Source organism: Kwoniella shivajii, chromosome 7 (genome assembly GCF_035658355.1).
Source record: "Kwoniella shivajii chromosome 7, complete sequence".
Classification (NCBI taxonomy): domain Eukaryota; kingdom Fungi; phylum Basidiomycota; class Tremellomycetes; order Tremellales; family Cryptococcaceae; genus Kwoniella; species Kwoniella shivajii.
In genome coordinates, this window is record NC_085914.1 from 1,401,311 (window position 1) to 1,419,060 (window position 17,750).

General features: G+C 42.6%; 5 protein-coding genes across 5 annotated transcripts; 3 read left to right on the plus strand and 2 right to left on the minus strand.

The window, feature by feature from the left end:
- Window positions 1–57: 57 nt before the first annotated feature.
- IL334_005633 (uridine kinase) lies at window positions 58–2,786 on the plus strand (the record flags this gene model as incomplete). The annotated part of the gene is made up of 14 exons (XM_062937342.1): window positions 58–237; window positions 341–473; window positions 531–568; window positions 620–655; window positions 709–736; window positions 797–845; window positions 900–963; window positions 1,021–1,107; window positions 1,183–1,248; window positions 1,310–1,522; window positions 1,582–1,752; window positions 1,876–2,104; window positions 2,216–2,662; window positions 2,749–2,786. 14 exons carry the CDS (start codon window positions 58–60, stop codon window positions 2,784–2,786), a joined length of 1,779 nt encoding a protein of 592 aa, XP_062793393.1.
- Window positions 2,787–3,525: 739 nt separating this feature from the next.
- Window positions 3,526–5,397, plus strand: IL334_005634 (arginase; the record flags this gene model as incomplete). Its single annotated transcript, XM_062937343.1, has 9 exons — window positions 3,526–3,696; window positions 3,802–3,821; window positions 3,927–4,281; window positions 4,372–4,428; window positions 4,503–4,651; window positions 4,776–4,981; window positions 5,041–5,082; window positions 5,141–5,199; window positions 5,299–5,397. 9 exons carry the CDS (start codon window positions 3,526–3,528, stop codon window positions 5,395–5,397), a joined length of 1,158 nt encoding a protein of 385 aa, XP_062793394.1.
- A 480-nt stretch (window positions 5,398–5,877) lies between these two features.
- On the plus strand, window positions 5,878–7,606 carry IL334_005635 (uncharacterized protein; the record flags this gene model as incomplete). Its single annotated transcript, XM_062937344.1, has 6 exons — window positions 5,878–6,246; window positions 6,383–6,621; window positions 6,762–6,846; window positions 6,951–7,067; window positions 7,135–7,403; window positions 7,567–7,606. 6 exons carry the CDS (start codon window positions 5,878–5,880, stop codon window positions 7,604–7,606), a joined length of 1,119 nt encoding a protein of 372 aa, XP_062793395.1.
- Window positions 7,607–8,437: 831 nt separating this feature from the next.
- On the minus strand, window positions 8,438–11,251 carry IL334_005636 (uncharacterized protein; the record flags this gene model as incomplete). Its single annotated transcript, XM_062937345.1, has 4 exons — window positions 8,438–10,493; window positions 10,565–10,648; window positions 10,718–10,795; window positions 10,866–11,251. The coding sequence occupies 4 exons, from the start codon at window positions 11,249–11,251 to the stop codon at window positions 8,438–8,440; spliced, it is 2,604 nt and encodes an 867-aa protein (XP_062793396.1).
- Window positions 11,252–16,132: 4,881 nt separating this feature from the next.
- On the minus strand, window positions 16,133–17,228 carry IL334_005637 (uncharacterized protein; the record flags this gene model as incomplete). The annotated part of the gene is made up of 3 exons (XM_062937346.1): window positions 16,133–16,764; window positions 16,854–17,004; window positions 17,121–17,228. The coding sequence occupies 3 exons, from the start codon at window positions 17,226–17,228 to the stop codon at window positions 16,133–16,135; spliced, it is 891 nt and encodes a 296-aa protein (XP_062793397.1).
- Window positions 17,229–17,750: the final 522 nt, after the last annotated feature.

Genomic DNA, 17,750 nt, shown 5'->3' on the forward strand with positions numbered 1-17,750 from the left:
AGACAGATAGAGGGCATTCGACCGTGATTATTCCTTCGAGTATATCATCACAGCAATATGTCATCGCATAATCCAGATCACCTTCATCCACGTCCAAAGCTCCAAGCTAGAAAATCTTCCCCTAGGAGCAAGAACATGGTCATGGCTTCTCATGGAAGAGCACCATGGTATGGACCAGACGGGAAAAATGTGGAAGCCTATGTTGTTGGAATAGCAGGAGGAAGCGCCTCGGGAAAAGTGAGATATTCAAAAGCTTCTTCTTCCCCTTCAACTGGTTGAAAAACTGTATTAGCGAGGTTGTTACGCTGGACGTGTTCAGCTGACAAGGAGATTCACTTAGACATCCGTCGCTCGAGCTATTCTTTCAGCGTTGAATTATGTTCCTACAGTCTTGATCCTCTCTCAAGACTCTTTCTATTGCGCTCATACAGATGAAGAGATCGAGATGGCTTTCAACAACGATTTAGATCTAGGTCAGCTCTTCTCTTCGAGAGTCGTTGTCTGAATTTCAGCTGATGGTGGTGCTTCAGATCACCCAAATTCGATAGACACCCCACTTTTCGTCAAGGTAAAGCTGATTTTCATATTTGACTTGGCACACAGTTGATATCTGAATTAGTGCTTGCTGGACCTGAAACAAGGTAAAGCAACAGAGGTAAGCCGAGGAGTCGGCGCGCAGTGGAAATTTACAGCTGACAGACAATGTAGATACCGGTATACTCATTTGTCCATCATCGTAAGTCTCCTTCCTGTGCATTGCAGAGAGTTCCGAGAGAAGGCTGACAAGAAAGTGAAGAGCGTATGCCTGAGAAGAAGTATATCTATGGAGCAAGTGTGATCATTGTGTAAGCTATGAGGTGTTCAGCCTTTTGACATGACCAAGCTAATATCGTGTTCAGAGAAGGCATTATGGCTCTTCAATCTCCTGAATTACGAGCGTTATACGATCTTAAAGTGTTCGTGGTGAGCTATACTTCCGTGAGGTATCCTTTGACACGGTAAAGCTTATACCTAAGTTAGAATTGTGATTCCGACCTTATGTTGGCACGTCGTATAAAAAGGGACACCAAGGAAAGGGGCAGAGATGTGGACGGTATATTAGATCAAGTGAGTATTCATATCCCTTGCTCTAATATCATCTTATCAAACAATGCATTCTCTACTTATAACCACCGGATATAGTACCTCCGTTTTGTAAAGAGTAGTTATGATAATTTTGTTCAACCATCGTCCCGTTATGCCGATATTGTGAGCTTTCCGCTTTTTGGAAGATCTAGTACGTTGGATGACAAGCTTATCTCTAATATAGATCGTGCCGGGATCTTCAAATCAATTAGCGATTGAATTACTTGTGACGCATGTGAAAAGACAACTTGATACTCGTTCACTACGATTTAGGAGGATGTTGGCTGAAGAAGGAGGAGAGCAATCCAAAGCACAAGCTAGATCCAGAGCTTCAACGCTGGTAAATGAGAACAACGAGAGAAATGTTGTGCTGCTAGAACAAACAAATCAACTTCTGGTAAAGTCTTGGTTTCCCCTCACGCGAGAGATGACCTTCGAGTTGACATGATTCAACAGGGAATAATGACTATTTTACGTGATCAAAGTACCGATAGAGGGGAGTTCATCTTTCACGCTGATAGATTATCTACCATTGTGGTTGAAAAAGCTTTGACCCTTATTCCATGTGAGACTAAGACTGTCAGAACGCCTTTAGGCATAGATTATGAAGGATCAGCGACGGATGACGTGAGTCAACCACTCAAAGTTCTCCTTCACATGGTTCTTGCATCGAATCCGACTTTCTTTCGAGATTACGACATAACTCTACTCCATCAGATTACGCGAAGCTGATCCAGACGGTCATTATAGCGCCTTGTGGGAATATCAATTCTTAGATCAGGCGGTCCATTCTCTCATGGTCTTCGAAGGGTCATTCGTGATGTACCGATAGGAGCAATGTTGATTCAATCAGATCCTAAAACGGGAGAACCATTGCTGCTCAAAACCGATCTACCTAGTTCTGTCAAGACAAGAGAGACTAGTGGGGAGGTAAAAATCCTTTTGCTTGACAGTCAGATGGGTACAGGAGCCGCTGCGTGTAAGTTGATTGACTTGCAGCTTCTAGTCTTCATCCAAGCAGCATCCCAGGATGCTGAAATGGTCTTCGGAGATACCGTGATCCTTCGCTGACGTGTACGATAAAATGTAGTGATGGCGATTCGTGTATTGCTCGATCACGGAATTCAATCTACCAACATAATATTCCTGACATATCTCATAACCCAACCTGCTATCCATTCTGTCCATCGAGCCTTCCCAGAAGTCAAAATCGTCACAGCTTCGATAGATCCTGAATTATCAGAAATGCACCTCTCATACGATACGAATTCACTAGTATTAGGTGAAACTTCAGGTGAGGCAGATTTCGCTGTGAGGACGATCGAAGAATCATCAACACAAGAAAGACTTGATAATTTAGACCTGAACCAAGAAGGACAAGAAGAGATACCGGACAATAGAGATGGATTAAAGACTGAAAAGGAGTTATCGGCTGATAAATTCAAAGTCCGAGTGAATGAAACGGATAGGTTGAAGTTCTCAAGGGAACATAAGAGAAACCAAAGTGGTGAGAAAAGAGTTTGGGTGATATCACCAGGTAGGTTATTTTTCAATCATCCTATAACTTGTATAACTTGTTGTATTGAGAAGGAAGATACTGATCTGCGGGTATCGTTGTATTAGGTATGGGGCATATCGGAGATCGATACTATAGTTCGTAAATTGTTGGTTCCATTAAAAGAGTTGTTCATGGTCTGTCAAGGTCTCCTTATAGAAATCAGGGTTAGACCTCTGCTTTATACAACGCACATGCATTTCGCATTGCAGGTACAGATCCAACAACTGTCGTGCAAATACAGTAGTTTCGGTGAATAAACGGAATGATCTTCGGTTAGCGTAACCGCCCAAATTTGGAGAAAGTGTGATTTTGGCAAGATTGGCAGTATTAAGCGAGCCAACCGCACAAATTTCACAGATCATGAGAAAATAATGAAACTCTTGCCTTGCTTGGTATGCTCTGGTGTATCTTCGAGAAGCAAAAACTCGAGTGAATGATCTCGGAGTGCATGCATGTGAATGATACCACCGGGAGTGCCGCTGGTCAGGAATGTTTGATCTGATGATCATGATGTGATTTATCAGAGGTTGTATCATTGATTCTTGGTATTTTCATTTGGGTCAAAGTGGAGGGAATGCTTCGTTTAAACTGAATATTTAGTCGCCAGTACAGAACCATAACAAAGTGAAAACATCTATTCCCTTTGTTCTTCTCACACATACTTCGTTCGTTTTGACATCATCGTTGTCGGTTTACTGTTGACTTGACAGAAGGCATATCTCCATACCCCATTTGATTATCACCCAGAATCATCACCTATATCCACATCAAAGATCTCAATCTTTCAATCGTGTCTCTAGCATTATCTTCTACCGACTTACAGTCATCAAAGAGAATCAACCATGTCTTTCACTCGACTACCTTCAACAATCCGATCATCGCTCCTTAATCCTGCTAGAAGGAGTGTAGTAGGGATTAGAGGATTCCATATACACTCGAAACCTTCTCCTGAGAAGGGATTGACAGAACCTCAATTCAAATATAAATTCTTAGAGGGAACACCAACTGTCGGAGTGAGTTCTCATTCCTGTTTTATTTGATAGGCACCATATACAGGCCAGAATGAAAAACATGATTGTATATATATGCTGGTGCTGACGACTTTGTGCGCTCCTTAGATCGTAGGATGTCCATTCAGGTTAGTCATTTTTATTTTCCTGCTTCCTACTCCCGACATCTTATTTCTTTCCTCAGTGATGGGACTCAAAAATGTGAACTGACTGAACTCCGTGTATGTAAATAGCGGTGGTCAAGGACGTACAGGAGTGGATTTAGCACCCAACAAGTTAATTTCAGCAGGATTGGTCGATCAATTATCATCTTTAGGATGGGAAGTTCACTATAATTCGCAACAAAAATTCCTTGATATACCTTACAACCCCATTCCTACATCATCCCCTACAGCTCCTTCAAAAGGTACAGAAACTGTCAATGAAACAGATGGACAGAAAGAAATACAAAGATTGCCTGATGACGATATTGGTAAAATGAAAAAACCAAGATTGGTCAGTGCTGTAAATCAAAAAGTGGCAGAAGAAGTCAGTGAAATAGCAGGAAAAGGTTGGTTACCTTTAACTTTAGGTGGCGACCATAGTTTGGTAAGTCCCACTTTCGATACACAACTTCAAACCCATTCTTTAGTAAAGGGGATGTATCATGATGAGCTACACTGATATTGTTATATATAGGCAATGGGAACAGTCGCTGGTACCAAAGCCAAATATCCCGATGCGTGTTTGATATGGGTGAGTACATCTGAATTCGATCAAAGTGATTCAACTGGGTCTCCCATTCAACTCGCTGAGTGCCTTGACGACAGATCGATGCTCACGCCGATATCAATACTCCTCTCTCGACCGATTCCGGAAATCTTCACGGATGTCCCGTTTCATTCTTACTTGGTCTTGAAGGCACAGATGTCGCACCATTCAATGAATGGTTGAAACCCTGTTTGAAGCCTAGCGAAATGTGAGTGTTTACCTACATTTTTATGTATAACAATCCTGATTGCGTTTCAATTGTCTTTCATCGTACATTTGGCGAATCTTTTCCACTCATTCTCCGGACTGATGCTAATACGTATTGTGTTTAGCGTCTACATCGGCTTGAGAGATGTTGATGGACCCGAAAAGGCTATTCTGAAAAAGCATGGCATTAAAGCATTCTCAATGCATCATGTGGACAAATATGGTATCGCCAAAGTAGTTGAAATGGCTTTAGATCACGTCAATCCCGATAGATCGAAGCCTGTTCATTTGAGTTACGACGTTGACGCCTTAGATCCCATGGTCGCTCCAAGTAAGTCTGATCTCCACCTCAACCTGCCAGATGATAGCTGATGAGTATTCGGTCGATAGGTACTGGGACCCCCGTAAGAGGTGGATTGACTTTCAGAGAAGGTATGCATAAATCTATATCAGGACGGCTAAATAGGCATGACTGACAGGGAGTCTTTAGGTCATTATATTACTGAAGCATTGGCTGAAAGTGGGTGTCTTGTATCGGTGGATATCATGGTGAGTTACTGGATTTCCGTAACAGGAACACCCATCGAGCTACCCATGTAGTAAAAGCTGACAGGGTCTCATTTACCATTATTCCTTAACAATCTCTAGGAAGTAAATCCATCACTTTTGGATCCTGGTTCAGTGGAAAAAACAGTCGCAGCGGGTTGTTCGTTAGCACGAGCATCGCTTGGAGAGACATTGCTTTGAGAGTCTCGTTAGGGGAAAAAAGTTGTGTCAGGTGATACTGTGAAAAGCAAATAAAAATGGAGGATTATTGAAGTCAGATGGGAGGTTAGCATTTGAGCATAATTATCATGAAACCACAATAGACATGCATTGCATCGCTACTCAGCAGGGCCCGCCGTGCCATACCTGGCTTGATAGCAGCATATTCGTCCAGCTTTTGCCAATCAAATGTAATCGCCTCGCATTGCTTGTTGCAGCTTGACTTTCACAATCGGCATTGGGGGTCATGATAAAATCGTAGATATTGTTGTTTCCGTCGGATCTGAGTTTTACCTGAAATTCCTTTCGAATCGTTCGCAACTTCGTTGATCATCTTTGAGGTTTACCATTAAGTGATTTTCGCTTCCTGTTTGACTGCATACATAGAGGCTTTCTGCTATATACAGTATCACTGCATCGTCGTTCGGAATGGTACTCATACAATCTCCCATACGCGGTGCGATGATACGTTGCACTCGACTATTGTGCCGATCACATCGATTTTCCACCTCGACTTCGAATTTGAAAGCTACAATAACACCTTTATATCCTCACACACCGCATTACACGTACTCCTTGGGATTATCGTACGCTTCAAAATATTCACCACCATTCATACCTCCAGGAGAGAAGGTCGGTCAATATGGATTTCTGAATCAGGGTAAAGCGAATGAATTAGCGCAATGGGTAGGGGAAATGATGGATTTCCCAGCTGGTAGAGGGGAATTGAAATCTGGTGAAGATGGTGGATGGACTCAAAGAGTCAGAGAAGATACGAGGAAGTTTGGCGCAGGTGAAGATTTCTTTGGGATACAGAATGTCGGTTCTGATGTGAGTTTTAGAGTCTCACTTCCGTGCTGTTCGAAGTAATGGCAGAGGCTGCGAATGGTTTCCGTTTGACACATACTAGTTTCTCACTAACATATTTTCTGCATTGTTGGGCTGATCTGACAACGCTATTCTATAGCTGCATCTAGCTCTATCGGACGGGGTGGGTGGATGGACCGATAGAGTCGACCCGTCGCTGTTCTCCCAAGCGTTGTGCTATCATTATACCCAAACGGCCAAGAGCTTCGCTTCTGCTGAACCAAGAGATATACTTCATAAAGCTTACAAAGCCGTTCTGCATGATAAGAGAGTAGTGGCTGGAGGAGCTACTCTGGTAAGTGTAAGATTAGGCGAAGAAGGTGATGGTAGTTTTGTCAAGTAAGTCAGACCTGTTCGCGTTCGTCGTAGATTAAGAAGGCATGAAATGTCTTGATCTTCCGGATCAAATGACATTGTTTCCATTGGGTTCGAAATAATGATCGAAGCTGATATAGTAATCTATCTATCTGTTTGAATAGTCTAGGTGATTCAGGTTATGTCATAATGAATAAAGATCAAATCAAATACGTATCAAAACCACAAACTCACTTCTTTAACTGTCCCGTGAGTGCAACTTTGCGGTATTCCAGTTTATACAGGTTTGAACACACTTCACAAGGAGTTGGAAGGGAGCCTGAGCTGATACATGAGATGAATCTTGTGTTTAGAGACAACTATCCAAAATCCCTTCTGATATGAGACAAGATGGTATGATTCATGATACACCTGATCATGCCGAAGTGAAGAATTTCGAATTGGAAGTTGGAGATGTTGTGATATTATTTGTGAGTCTGTGTTTTAAGCAAACTACATGTATGAGCAAAACTGATTTTCGTATCGCATTGTATATAGACAGACGGATTATCAGATAATCTACCCATTGAACATCTGCCTTTACTGTCTTCATCGCTGACACAACTTTTGAATTCACCTCTGAATTCACATTTATCAAATTCTGAAAAAGACGATGAATATTCAAGATTACTGGCCGATATCTTGGTCGGATATGGAAGGATGGCAATGACCCGAACAGGCGATGAGGAAGGTTGGAAAACTCCCTTCGAAATTGAAGCAAGCAAAAAAGCACCTAAATACGGTTTTAAAGGTGGTAAAATTGACGAGTAAGTCTTGAATTTCTCTCTTTTATATTGGGATTTTTCTTGGATATATCTGGCAATGGGATCACTCACAAGAGATAAGGGGAAGAAAGTCCGCGAGGAACATATGATTGTCCCCGTATCGTATGACATGGCATCCACATCGCTGATCATTCATTTCACATAGTATAACAGTCATGACTGCCGTCGTATCCGAAAGAGACTAAAACGATGACCACTTGAGACTCAATTATATCACACACCTATGCATAAGTCAACCAACAAGTGAACCCGATGGATGATGGCTTCTGTGCACTAAAATCAGATGACATGCCAACAGCTCAGGACCGACCATGACCGCTCGTCTTACTTGCAGGTCCTTTCTTGTGCGCACCTAGTCCAGAAACCGCTTGCTTAGAACTGCATGCAAAGCAACAATCATGACTTTATTCATGTGCATCTCTTCCAACCACTTACGCGAGGTATCTGTATACTTTTTGATGTCCACAATTACTACTGAGAAAAAACTGTTATTCGTCATGACAAAAGGGAATCGTTAAAGTTCGTATAAACAACGGAACAAAAGGTATAAATGTCTTGGTGACTTTGGGTAAATAATAAGTCCAAAGAATAGTAAAGTGAAAAGGAAATGAATCGATATGATAGGGTGAATGCAGGATTTTGATGATGATGATGATGATGAGATGGGATGCAGCGTGAATTGATGAAGGAGAAAGGCTTAAACAACTAAATGAGTGAAGTGACTGAGTTATATTAATGATGATTTAAATACGTAAAATAACCGACGGGGTTTCCAATGATGAAGTAGGAAACGGGAAAAAACAATCACAAAACTAAAAATGGAAAATTTGGTATATCACTTGTATATTTGGAGTTATCAGTTACTTTTCTTCTATTCCTATTTTGGCTTGAACTTCCATGAGGTCCTAATACTTGGGTATAAGTGCGATAGAGGGGAATCGGGAATTCTACACTACCTCTTTCTCTCCGTGTGGGTATGATGATTCGACAGGAATGGGATGTGATTAGATGGCAAATCACTTCCTCCCCCTTTTGACCCCAGTACCTCTCGCGCGACCTCTTCCTCTACCACCAGTACCTCTTTTCGCCTTGTTTGGCTTTCTGCCAAGCACGAACTCGTCATCACTTCCGTTTCCGATCGTATCCTTATCGCTGATTTCTTCTTCTCCTTCGCGAAATTCTTGATCTTCTTTGTCCGTGATGATATCCGATTGACGATCCTCGAAATGTACATTGGCGATACCGAGTCCCACAGCGGAGACTGTTCTACCATCTTTGCGCGGTTGTTCCGCCCATTTTGGAGGAGTGGTAAGTGTTATGTCCTGAGAAGTATCATTCTCTTGATCTTGATCATCATGATGCTGACCCACAGGAGCAGGGGAATAGAGGACAGCGCGTGATTTAAGAGAATCGTACATCCATCCATTGGCAGGGGTTATAGGCGTCGGGTAAAAGCCATTGGGGTTGATTGGAGTGAGTGCCATTGGATGATGATTATTTGTGAAGACGGAAATGGGAGGAAGTTGATTGGGTGCGAGAACAGGTTGAGCTGACGAGCCAACCAGAGTTGAAGAAGTTGAAGATGATGAGGCGGCTGATGAGAAAGGATTCTTCAAGTTATCTCTGGGAAGAACCGGATATACGATAGGTGGCCCCCAGTGGTGCCCTTCTTGGCCACCAACAGGTGTCTGTTGCTCGACAGTGACAGAGACAGCTTGGGTATCATCGGTCACCGATGCTTCGCGACTCAACATCTCATCTGCGATATCTTCCCATTCCTCGTCTGCACTTTTTGATCTACCAGCATGAGGAGCATTGAATGCGCTAGCTTGGCCCCAAGTGCTTATCGTAGGTACCATAGGAAGTGAATTAAACCTTTGCATAGTAGGAGGAGCACTATGAAGCCGACCAATATTTTGGTGGGTATTCTCGAGAATTTGAGAATGGGCACCGGGGAGTTGACCGAAATGGGTGTTCTCAACCGCAGAGAAGGGCATGCTCGCAGAAAAAGGCATGTTCGTAAATGAACCACCGTTTGGAGGGTGCAAAGCGAAGGTAGGTGGAGCTTCGTGAAGAGCTACAAGTGGTTCGTCTCCATCATCATCATCGTTATCTGTCGATCCATCGGGCGATTGAGGAAGGTGCGGTTTCACATCGGAAGAAGATCTAGATTGAATCGACATGTTTATCGGGTGATAGTAGGATGGAGTGAGGTGATTATGGTAATTGGGAGGAAGCGACAGTTGACCTGGATAGAAGCCACCACCGACATGGCCGTAGGGACCAGCCATATAATGCTGAAATCGTGGCACATCGACTGGATTTGAAATGGATCTCTGGGAACCGTTGACACTAGAAGTAGACTTATCAGAGAAAATCATTCCTCCGCCTTCGCTAGAGAAGCGCGAGAGCGGGTGATTCGTTGATTGGGGATATCCGTAGATTGAGCTTTGGTATTGTCCTTGCCCATAGCCTTGGGTGTTAGAAGAGGCTGAGTGAGAGAATCCGGAGTAAGCTGAGGAGGCTCCACTTTGAGCTTGCTGCTGCTTGATATCAACTTCAAATCCTCCTGTCGCTGGCGTCGAGGGTGTTTGGCTCTGATGAACCGAGTCCCCGAAGTGGGACCCAGAAGAGGAGACAGGCGTGAGGGAGACAGAACCTGGCGCTTGCGGTGATTGATAGTATGACGGTTGTCGAAAGCTGCCTGGTGGACCGGAGACAGTATAAGGGGATTGTCCGGTATTTCCTCCGAATATCGATCCGGTGTACCCGCCATTGAAGATGAACGCCGTGCCCTCCGACGGGTGGAGGGTGGCGAAGCCGTGGGGGGTACTGGCTGTCGACGGAGTCATCGGGTGGTTGCTACCGCTGGTACCGACTGATGCAGTAGAAGAGAAAGATGAAGAAAGTCGAGTGTTGACAACAGGAGCGTGAATGGTGTTCCTGTGAGAATTAGTGGAAGGAGGTGGGAGGTGAGGATGTGTACGTTTCCAATGCTTGAGAAGGGTGTTACGTCTGGCGAAAGGTTTACCGCATCCTGGTACTCTGCAACAATACGGTCGCATACCGGTACTATTTACAAGCACGATCAGTCTAGAATACGACTACGGCTCGCCGATTGAGAGGAGTAAAGGAAGACTCACTGAATACGCCTGTGTCGAGCGAGAGAACTGGAATCGGCAAAAGCTTTGAGACAAGTCTCACAATGATGTGGTCGTTCACCGGTGCTTAATTGTCAAGGACTTGTGTCAGCGTCTTCAAACACAGACACAAGCGATATGATTTGTGATACTCACTGGACTCGGTAATGTACTGTCAACGCCGATCGCTGGATGAAGGATTTCCCACAACCACGATAATTGCAGACATAAGGTCTGAAAAAGTCAACAGCTCCGTCTTAGTTCTGCGAAACAATTTTGTATAATTGGATCAAAATTCGCTTACCTATCGTTAGTGTGAATCCTATAATGTCTTGCCAGATCGCTTTTCCTGGCAAAAGCTTTAATACAATCTGCATAATCACAGATGTGGGGTCTAGCTTGTGCGTCATGACCGGCACCGACATGATTATGATCGTTGACTAGCTGTTCGTCGTGAGGAAATTCACCAGCCACATGAGAAGGATTGGGAGTAGACGCAGATGTGTCAGGTGAGTCCGGGGGTGGTGTTGGAGGAGGAGGTACCGGTATCAAGCGAGGAGTTGACCGAAGAGGAAAAGGAAGTCGAGGTGGACAAGGTGGTTGTTGAAAGACATCGGGAGGTAGAGGTGAAAGTGATTGAAGACGGTTTTCACGATCATGAGAAACGGGAAGAAGGGTAAGTGTTGACATGGTGAGAAGGTGCAGAATATAGAGTCAACAAAAACGTTAGTCAATTGATCATCTCGTCCGAAAAGGATACGAAAGATGTAAAAATGGTAAATGGAAAACGTTCATGGAAAAAGAGTCAAAAGGAGGAATGTATTGAAGGTAAGGAAGAAGGGTAATGATAAGGAAGAAGTGAAAGAGGAAGTGACTTCTGTTTAGGGGAAACAGATGAAGAAAAGCCACAATAAAGGTCATGTAGAGTGGGGGTGAAAATGTCATAATAAATTCTGATGAAAGTGGGATTTTCAAACTTTATTTCGTTTGTTCAGACTTACATCAAGGACGTCCATTGTTACCGGTTTTTTTTCGCTTGATGACTATTGAGGTCAACCAAAAGTGGTATATTTGGTGGAAGTAGACTTGACGACTCGGAGGAAGATCTGTCAAGGTTGTTTGAGGTATAAATGAAAGAGGGATAACAAAAGAAGAAGAAGTTTTCTCTATTTTTATTGTGATTCGTGTAGATCTGAACGCTATCAGATTACTGTTCACTCTCTTTTTTCTGCTTGACGCGACAATGAGACCTTTTGGTGTTTGAATTTTTTGAATTTTCGCAGTTTTTGATGGTGATGGTGATGGTGATGACGATTGTATGTTTTTGCTGTGTGAACTATCTGACTGATCAACGTGAAAATGCGAATTACAGAAAGGAGGGTAATTTACCCACTTTGTTCACTTTCAGATCAAATGAATGATCGGCGCACTTGAGGGTGAGAAAGGGATCAAGAAAGACAATTGTATGTTATTTGCCTCGTTTTTAGAGAATTGCAAAGAAGAAGTGATAGTGAATCTGAAAAATGGGTATGGTTATATAAATGATCTTTATTCTCTGATATCTACTTATTCGGTCAATGAAGCCGACGAGTTTATCTGAAGAGGGGGACTGAGCGATAGGGAGGATAAGAGAGATGAAAAAAGAGGGCAGTGCGAATCTAGTAGAAGTCTATCACAAAGGGTAAAAGGTAGAAGAGCACAGATTGATGAGGAGATGCGTTTGGAGATAATGAGGATGAAGGTGAGAGTGAAAAATTGAAAGCGGAGTGTTGAGAGGTACGATCATGTGAGGGAAACCAAGTGAAATTGTTATTCGAAATGATAATAGACCCGATCAAACATCAACGGGTTTGGGACCAGAAGGGAAAAGGGTAGCAAGGGGACAGCATTTTCCATCAACGAATCAACGAAAAATGATAATTGATGATGACCGATTTCCGGATGTAATTGAGTCGAGTTTTTGGGAGTTGTGTATGAGATTCGATGATATCGTTCGTTTATTGCGGATAAAGCGGAGTGTTTTAGTCGAAAAGAGGGGCAAGGAGGGTATCAAGATTCGTTCATTGCACCAGTCAGCATAGTGACGCCATTTTCAAAATTTCAATAAAATTGTAAAACACAGGAGACAAAGAGATCCATCATCGCCACACTACTCGAAGAGATGGGTATCAAGACCCAAGGATAAGAAGCTTATCCTCGATACAATGCCAATCAGCCCCACAAATTATTTGGAATATCCCCTAGGTCCAGATCAGTTCCAACTAAATAAAGGTAACCAAGTAGTTTCTTCTAATTACGCCCTTAGTGTTACTTGAGTCAACAAACAACATACACCACCCTTGATACTTCCGTTTCCGCCGGTAAACGATGACGGATACAGTATGCCCGAAAGATCTCTCCATCTTTGCTCAATTATACACACAAGCAGTTTGGGGCGCAAGATAAGAACAAGAGAGACAAGAAAGAACTCACCTAATCGGGTAACAATGATAGGCAAGGTAGTGGCGCCGTGATCGTTGCTAGTAGGGTGCGGGAGAGGTAGGAGCGTTACCGGGAAAGTACAGACACCTCTGGCCGTGCGATTATCCGAAATGATGAACGAAGAGTACGATGACACGTTTTTCGCAGTTTGACTTGATCCTTGTCGAAAATAAAAGGGGGATGAAACACTATTTTCTGTTTGATGGTGATGGTGATATTTTGATGGTGAAAATATCGGTCACGCGGAGGTACTCTCAAAAAGGGTTCACCGCGACAAGACAGAAACTGTTACCAACAAGCCAAAGGGAAGACAGAGATTAGCAATCAGATTTGACGGATTCACCCAACCAGAAATTTCAACCATTTGATTGAGATTTTGCTTCAAGCTGGATGGGCTTGAAACGAGATCTACGAACGAGACCTACGAAGAACACACGCACGTGCAAATTACTTGGGATTGGGTATTTTCTTTCCTTGACTGCTATCGGTCTGCCGGTCAAGAATTGGAGTGCTGACCGAAAGGGAGTGATCGTTGTCAAGGAAGGAAGTTCAATTTAGAGTGGGGCGATAACAGGGAAATTAGGGAAAGAGAGATGCCATCAAAGGGTCCATGACGACCAAAGGATGTGCAGGGTATATTCGTCATTGTGATTGAGTTTATGACATGAAGATGAGAATAGCGATAGTGAGAACGTTAGCATATGGTTTCAGTCTTTCCAGCTCATCTAGAATTGTGCTTACGGTTTGGAGAAATTGATACACTAAGCTGAGGTATTTTGTCCAAATGAGTGTGAGGAGTGTTGCGTTGTATGCAGAGCACAGACGAGTGGACCGAGGGCGAGAGTACGGAGAACAAAGCACAATGGAGAATATTGAGAAGAAGGGGAGAGGGAATGATTGAGTGATTGAGATGAAGAAATTAGAAACAACAAGAAACGATGTTAGAAGACTATTGTTGTAATTATGTATCTGATACTAGTCAGTTGGTGTAGAGGATAACAATGATTTTGATTCTGATTTCAATTGAAGGGGGGTGTCGATGAGTTTGAAGAACAATGGAGCAATTTGTCAAACTCACCTTTAACCATTTACAAAAGGTCTTCCATAATTATCTTGTTGCGCGTCTGACTTGCTGATATACCGTTCATCATCCTTAGGTATTAAAGGACAATCAAGCCTTTTTCTGACGAGGTTATTCTAGCTCCACTATATCCTATCCGCTCTTTCATCCCCTTCAATCATCAATCAATCAACAATAAATCTCGGATCGTGAGCTTCGGATTCTGTGCCTTTTGCCTTTGCCTTTGGGTTTAGGTTTTGTTTTGGGGGACAAAAGGTCCCACATTATTGTAATCGAAGGAGGTGTAGTATCCTTTTGGCGTTTGTAGTTGTGGTTTCTCCCCCTCCCTCTCCTTTGCCCTCAGAATTGAGAATACACCCAAGTGTGTAGACCAGGATTTCATTGTGTACTCAGGGATGTCGAAGAAGTAGAAGAACAATTTCTTTTTACCCCTGGTTTTGTGTGTATCATGAATCTCATCTTTTGCCTTTCTCTCCTCTCTGGAACAATAGGTAGGACTGAAGGAGTTTAGGTGCTCCAGTGTGTAGCTAAAGCTAATGAAAAGGTACCAGTCCATCATAGTGGTTTTACGTGGCGTTCGGAAGGGACGTACTCCGAAGGATTCCAAAGGAGAGCTAACAATGAAGAAAGCGAAAATAAGATCAATTATTATTATTTCTGATCTATTGTCTTATTGTCTTTTGGAAATACAAAAAAGAAATCGTCGTAAGTTCTGAATGATCACTAGCCCCCTTTGTTTGATGTCGATTGATAAGATTCATTGTTTTCAAAGTGACAATGTCCGAGACACGTAATTGAACCTCCGATGAAGCGCAAGATCTGAATCTGAGATGATGAATGTGAGATGAGCTTCCTATTATGTCTACTTTCTGCTGGGAATCTGAAATTGATCGAAGGATCTTAAGGGACTCACGATGAATTACTTGGTATTGCCATTACTTTTATGCGTCTTTCCGATATAACAGAATTCTTTGTGCTCCACAATGAGTCCTCAAGCCAACGGTAACGGACAGAGAGGAAGTATAAAAGAAGAGGAAGGGTCATGAACCGAACAATAGACAATCTGTGTTTTTCAGATAGTTTCCTGCTACATTTATTGTACCTGAAACGTGAAGTGCACAGTACTTGAATATAGATCTGCATACAATCGTCCATCATTCTTTCACCTCGCATTGTTCTTTATCAATTCGCAAATTCTAAATCGAACAATGGTGATTTGTATCAGCTGGCAAGAGCTCATGCAAGCAAAGAACGAGTGGAAAGACTCACTCTTCATATTCCGGTTATGACTTCCATGCCTTTCCTATTACGAGCCAACTGCTCACACGATGGAATTGAACAAAAGGACCGGTTGGGAGAAAGAGAAAGAAGAAAGACGTGGGAACAAAGAACAATGTCAAACGCGTAAAGGGGAAATACGGAGAAGAGCGAACAAAAAAGCTAATAAAACCACGATTTCTCTATCGGAGGAATTTCATATTTTAAGGTTAATTTCATAGTGCAATAACGTGGTATGTCCCTTGATTGTTGTGTTTCATCTTTTCCAAGCTTTTTTCTCGTTGAGCATTGTCTTTACCATTCTGTCAGTCGAGACGTATATTGAGCGTCTAGAAACATGATGAGATGAGATGAGATGAGATGGGGGAATTGAACGAAAATGAAGGGGCTTATTCGCTTGAGTGATAGTGCTCGGTCCTAATACATCCCGGATATCCTGTGCAATTGCGTGACAACCATCAAATCCACACACATACACGCACACACACAACATCTACACTAACGCCACATTACCAGAAACGCTATTATAATACGATGGGAAAAGCTGTGTATATTCACTTCCACAAGTCGCATCGAAGCATGCGGATCAAAAGCCGTCTTGGCCATGTGCGAAAATCAAGGAACTGGGTCAAGACGAACTGATCGGTGTTGTGTGAAAAAAATGTATTATCATTCAAACGATATTCATAACACCTAGCTACCTTACTATATAGATACGCCAAATGAATTTTCTAATCAAAGTACGTACCAGTTTCCAAATCTTCTTCTAGAGTTTTCTCAGTGAGTTCCCATCCAGTAAGATTTTTTGTAATTTGCGTTTTTGGTTGAGTATTACCACCAGCGAAGTGTTTCATAAAACCGAAATATTCACCTGCTTGATCTCCCGAAACGCTTTTAGGTTCTTCCTTGAGATCCAATTTCTTATTGATTATTTCACTAACTTGTTTGAATTTGAGACCTTTTGGTTCGGCAGCGTGCAACGCTGTTCCTCCTGGAATACTTTGATTCTCAATCACTAATCTATATAATTTCGCAGCATCTTTAACGTGTACTCCGACCCATTCATTATCACCTTTATCGATGTAAGCTGTATGACCTTTTTCTTTAGCGATTTTAGTTAAAAACACTATGAATCCCCAATCGCCATCACCGTGTACGCAAGGTGCTAATCTTATAACGATGGGTCGAAGTCCTTTGGAAGTGAAAGAAAATGCTATATCTTCTGATTCTTGTCTTTGTCCACCTCCAGCTTTATCAGTTTCATTTTGTTCACCGCCTAGTCCGACAAGACCTGATGTTCCGACGAATGGCTTGTTGGTCCCTGCCAGTGCGGAACAGAGCGCTTTGACAGCTGCGAAATCGACTATACATATCGATCGGATTAACGTTATATAATTAGTAAGACATTCATCCTCAAAAGGTATCCCCTAGATCATGAAAATCATGACTCACCTTGAGCAGGTTTGCCAGCAAAATTAGCAAAGTCGTGGATATAAGCTAAATGAATCACCGCATCCGAATCTTTGGCTGAGCTTTGTAGGATATCAATATCTTCCAGGGTCCCCCGAACGACTTGAGCACCTTGTCCTTCGAGTGCTTTGGCCTGTTTACGTAAGACCCATTGAAGAGACATAAGCTTCTTAAACTCGATGACACAATACCGGAAAGATGTGATTGTATTATGTGATACAAGGATACATATATGGATGTTGAACTCACAGCATCGTTAGATCTAGCTAGTGCTAATACCTTATGCCCATGAGCGATCAACTCTGGTACGACGTGCTTCCCTACCCAGCCTGAACCACCAGTGACGAATACTTTCATGTTGAATGGGTTTTATGACAATGATAAAGCGGTATCTTTGTTCAAAAGGGTTCTTTGTATGAAACGGATTAACGCAATTGGCGTTTGAGCCTTGCAATAATCACAAGTAATAAGTTGTTTTGGAGATGAAGCTCCGACATGATTTGTGCTGTTGGATATCATCCTTTATATATATACCTTGAGGAGTGGGTTACTTTCATAACAATGATGACCGAGGGTCACATGCGAAACAACGCGGAGATGACGATGGAGTATTTTGTTATATCTCCGATATCAATGCCCGAAGGCGGTTATGCCGAGTCTCAGATCCAGGCACAATTCGATCTGATTACGAAGATATCAGATATCGTATCATTCGCACGGTCCATCGCAAGAGGATGTTCATCCACTATAAGAGACCATGGAGGATATACAATGCAGGTTATGGAAATCGTCCTTATCAAGTCAGATACGAAATTACGTGAAGAAACAAGAACAAAATTATACCAAATTACGGATCTTGCCTGTACCAATGAATGTATC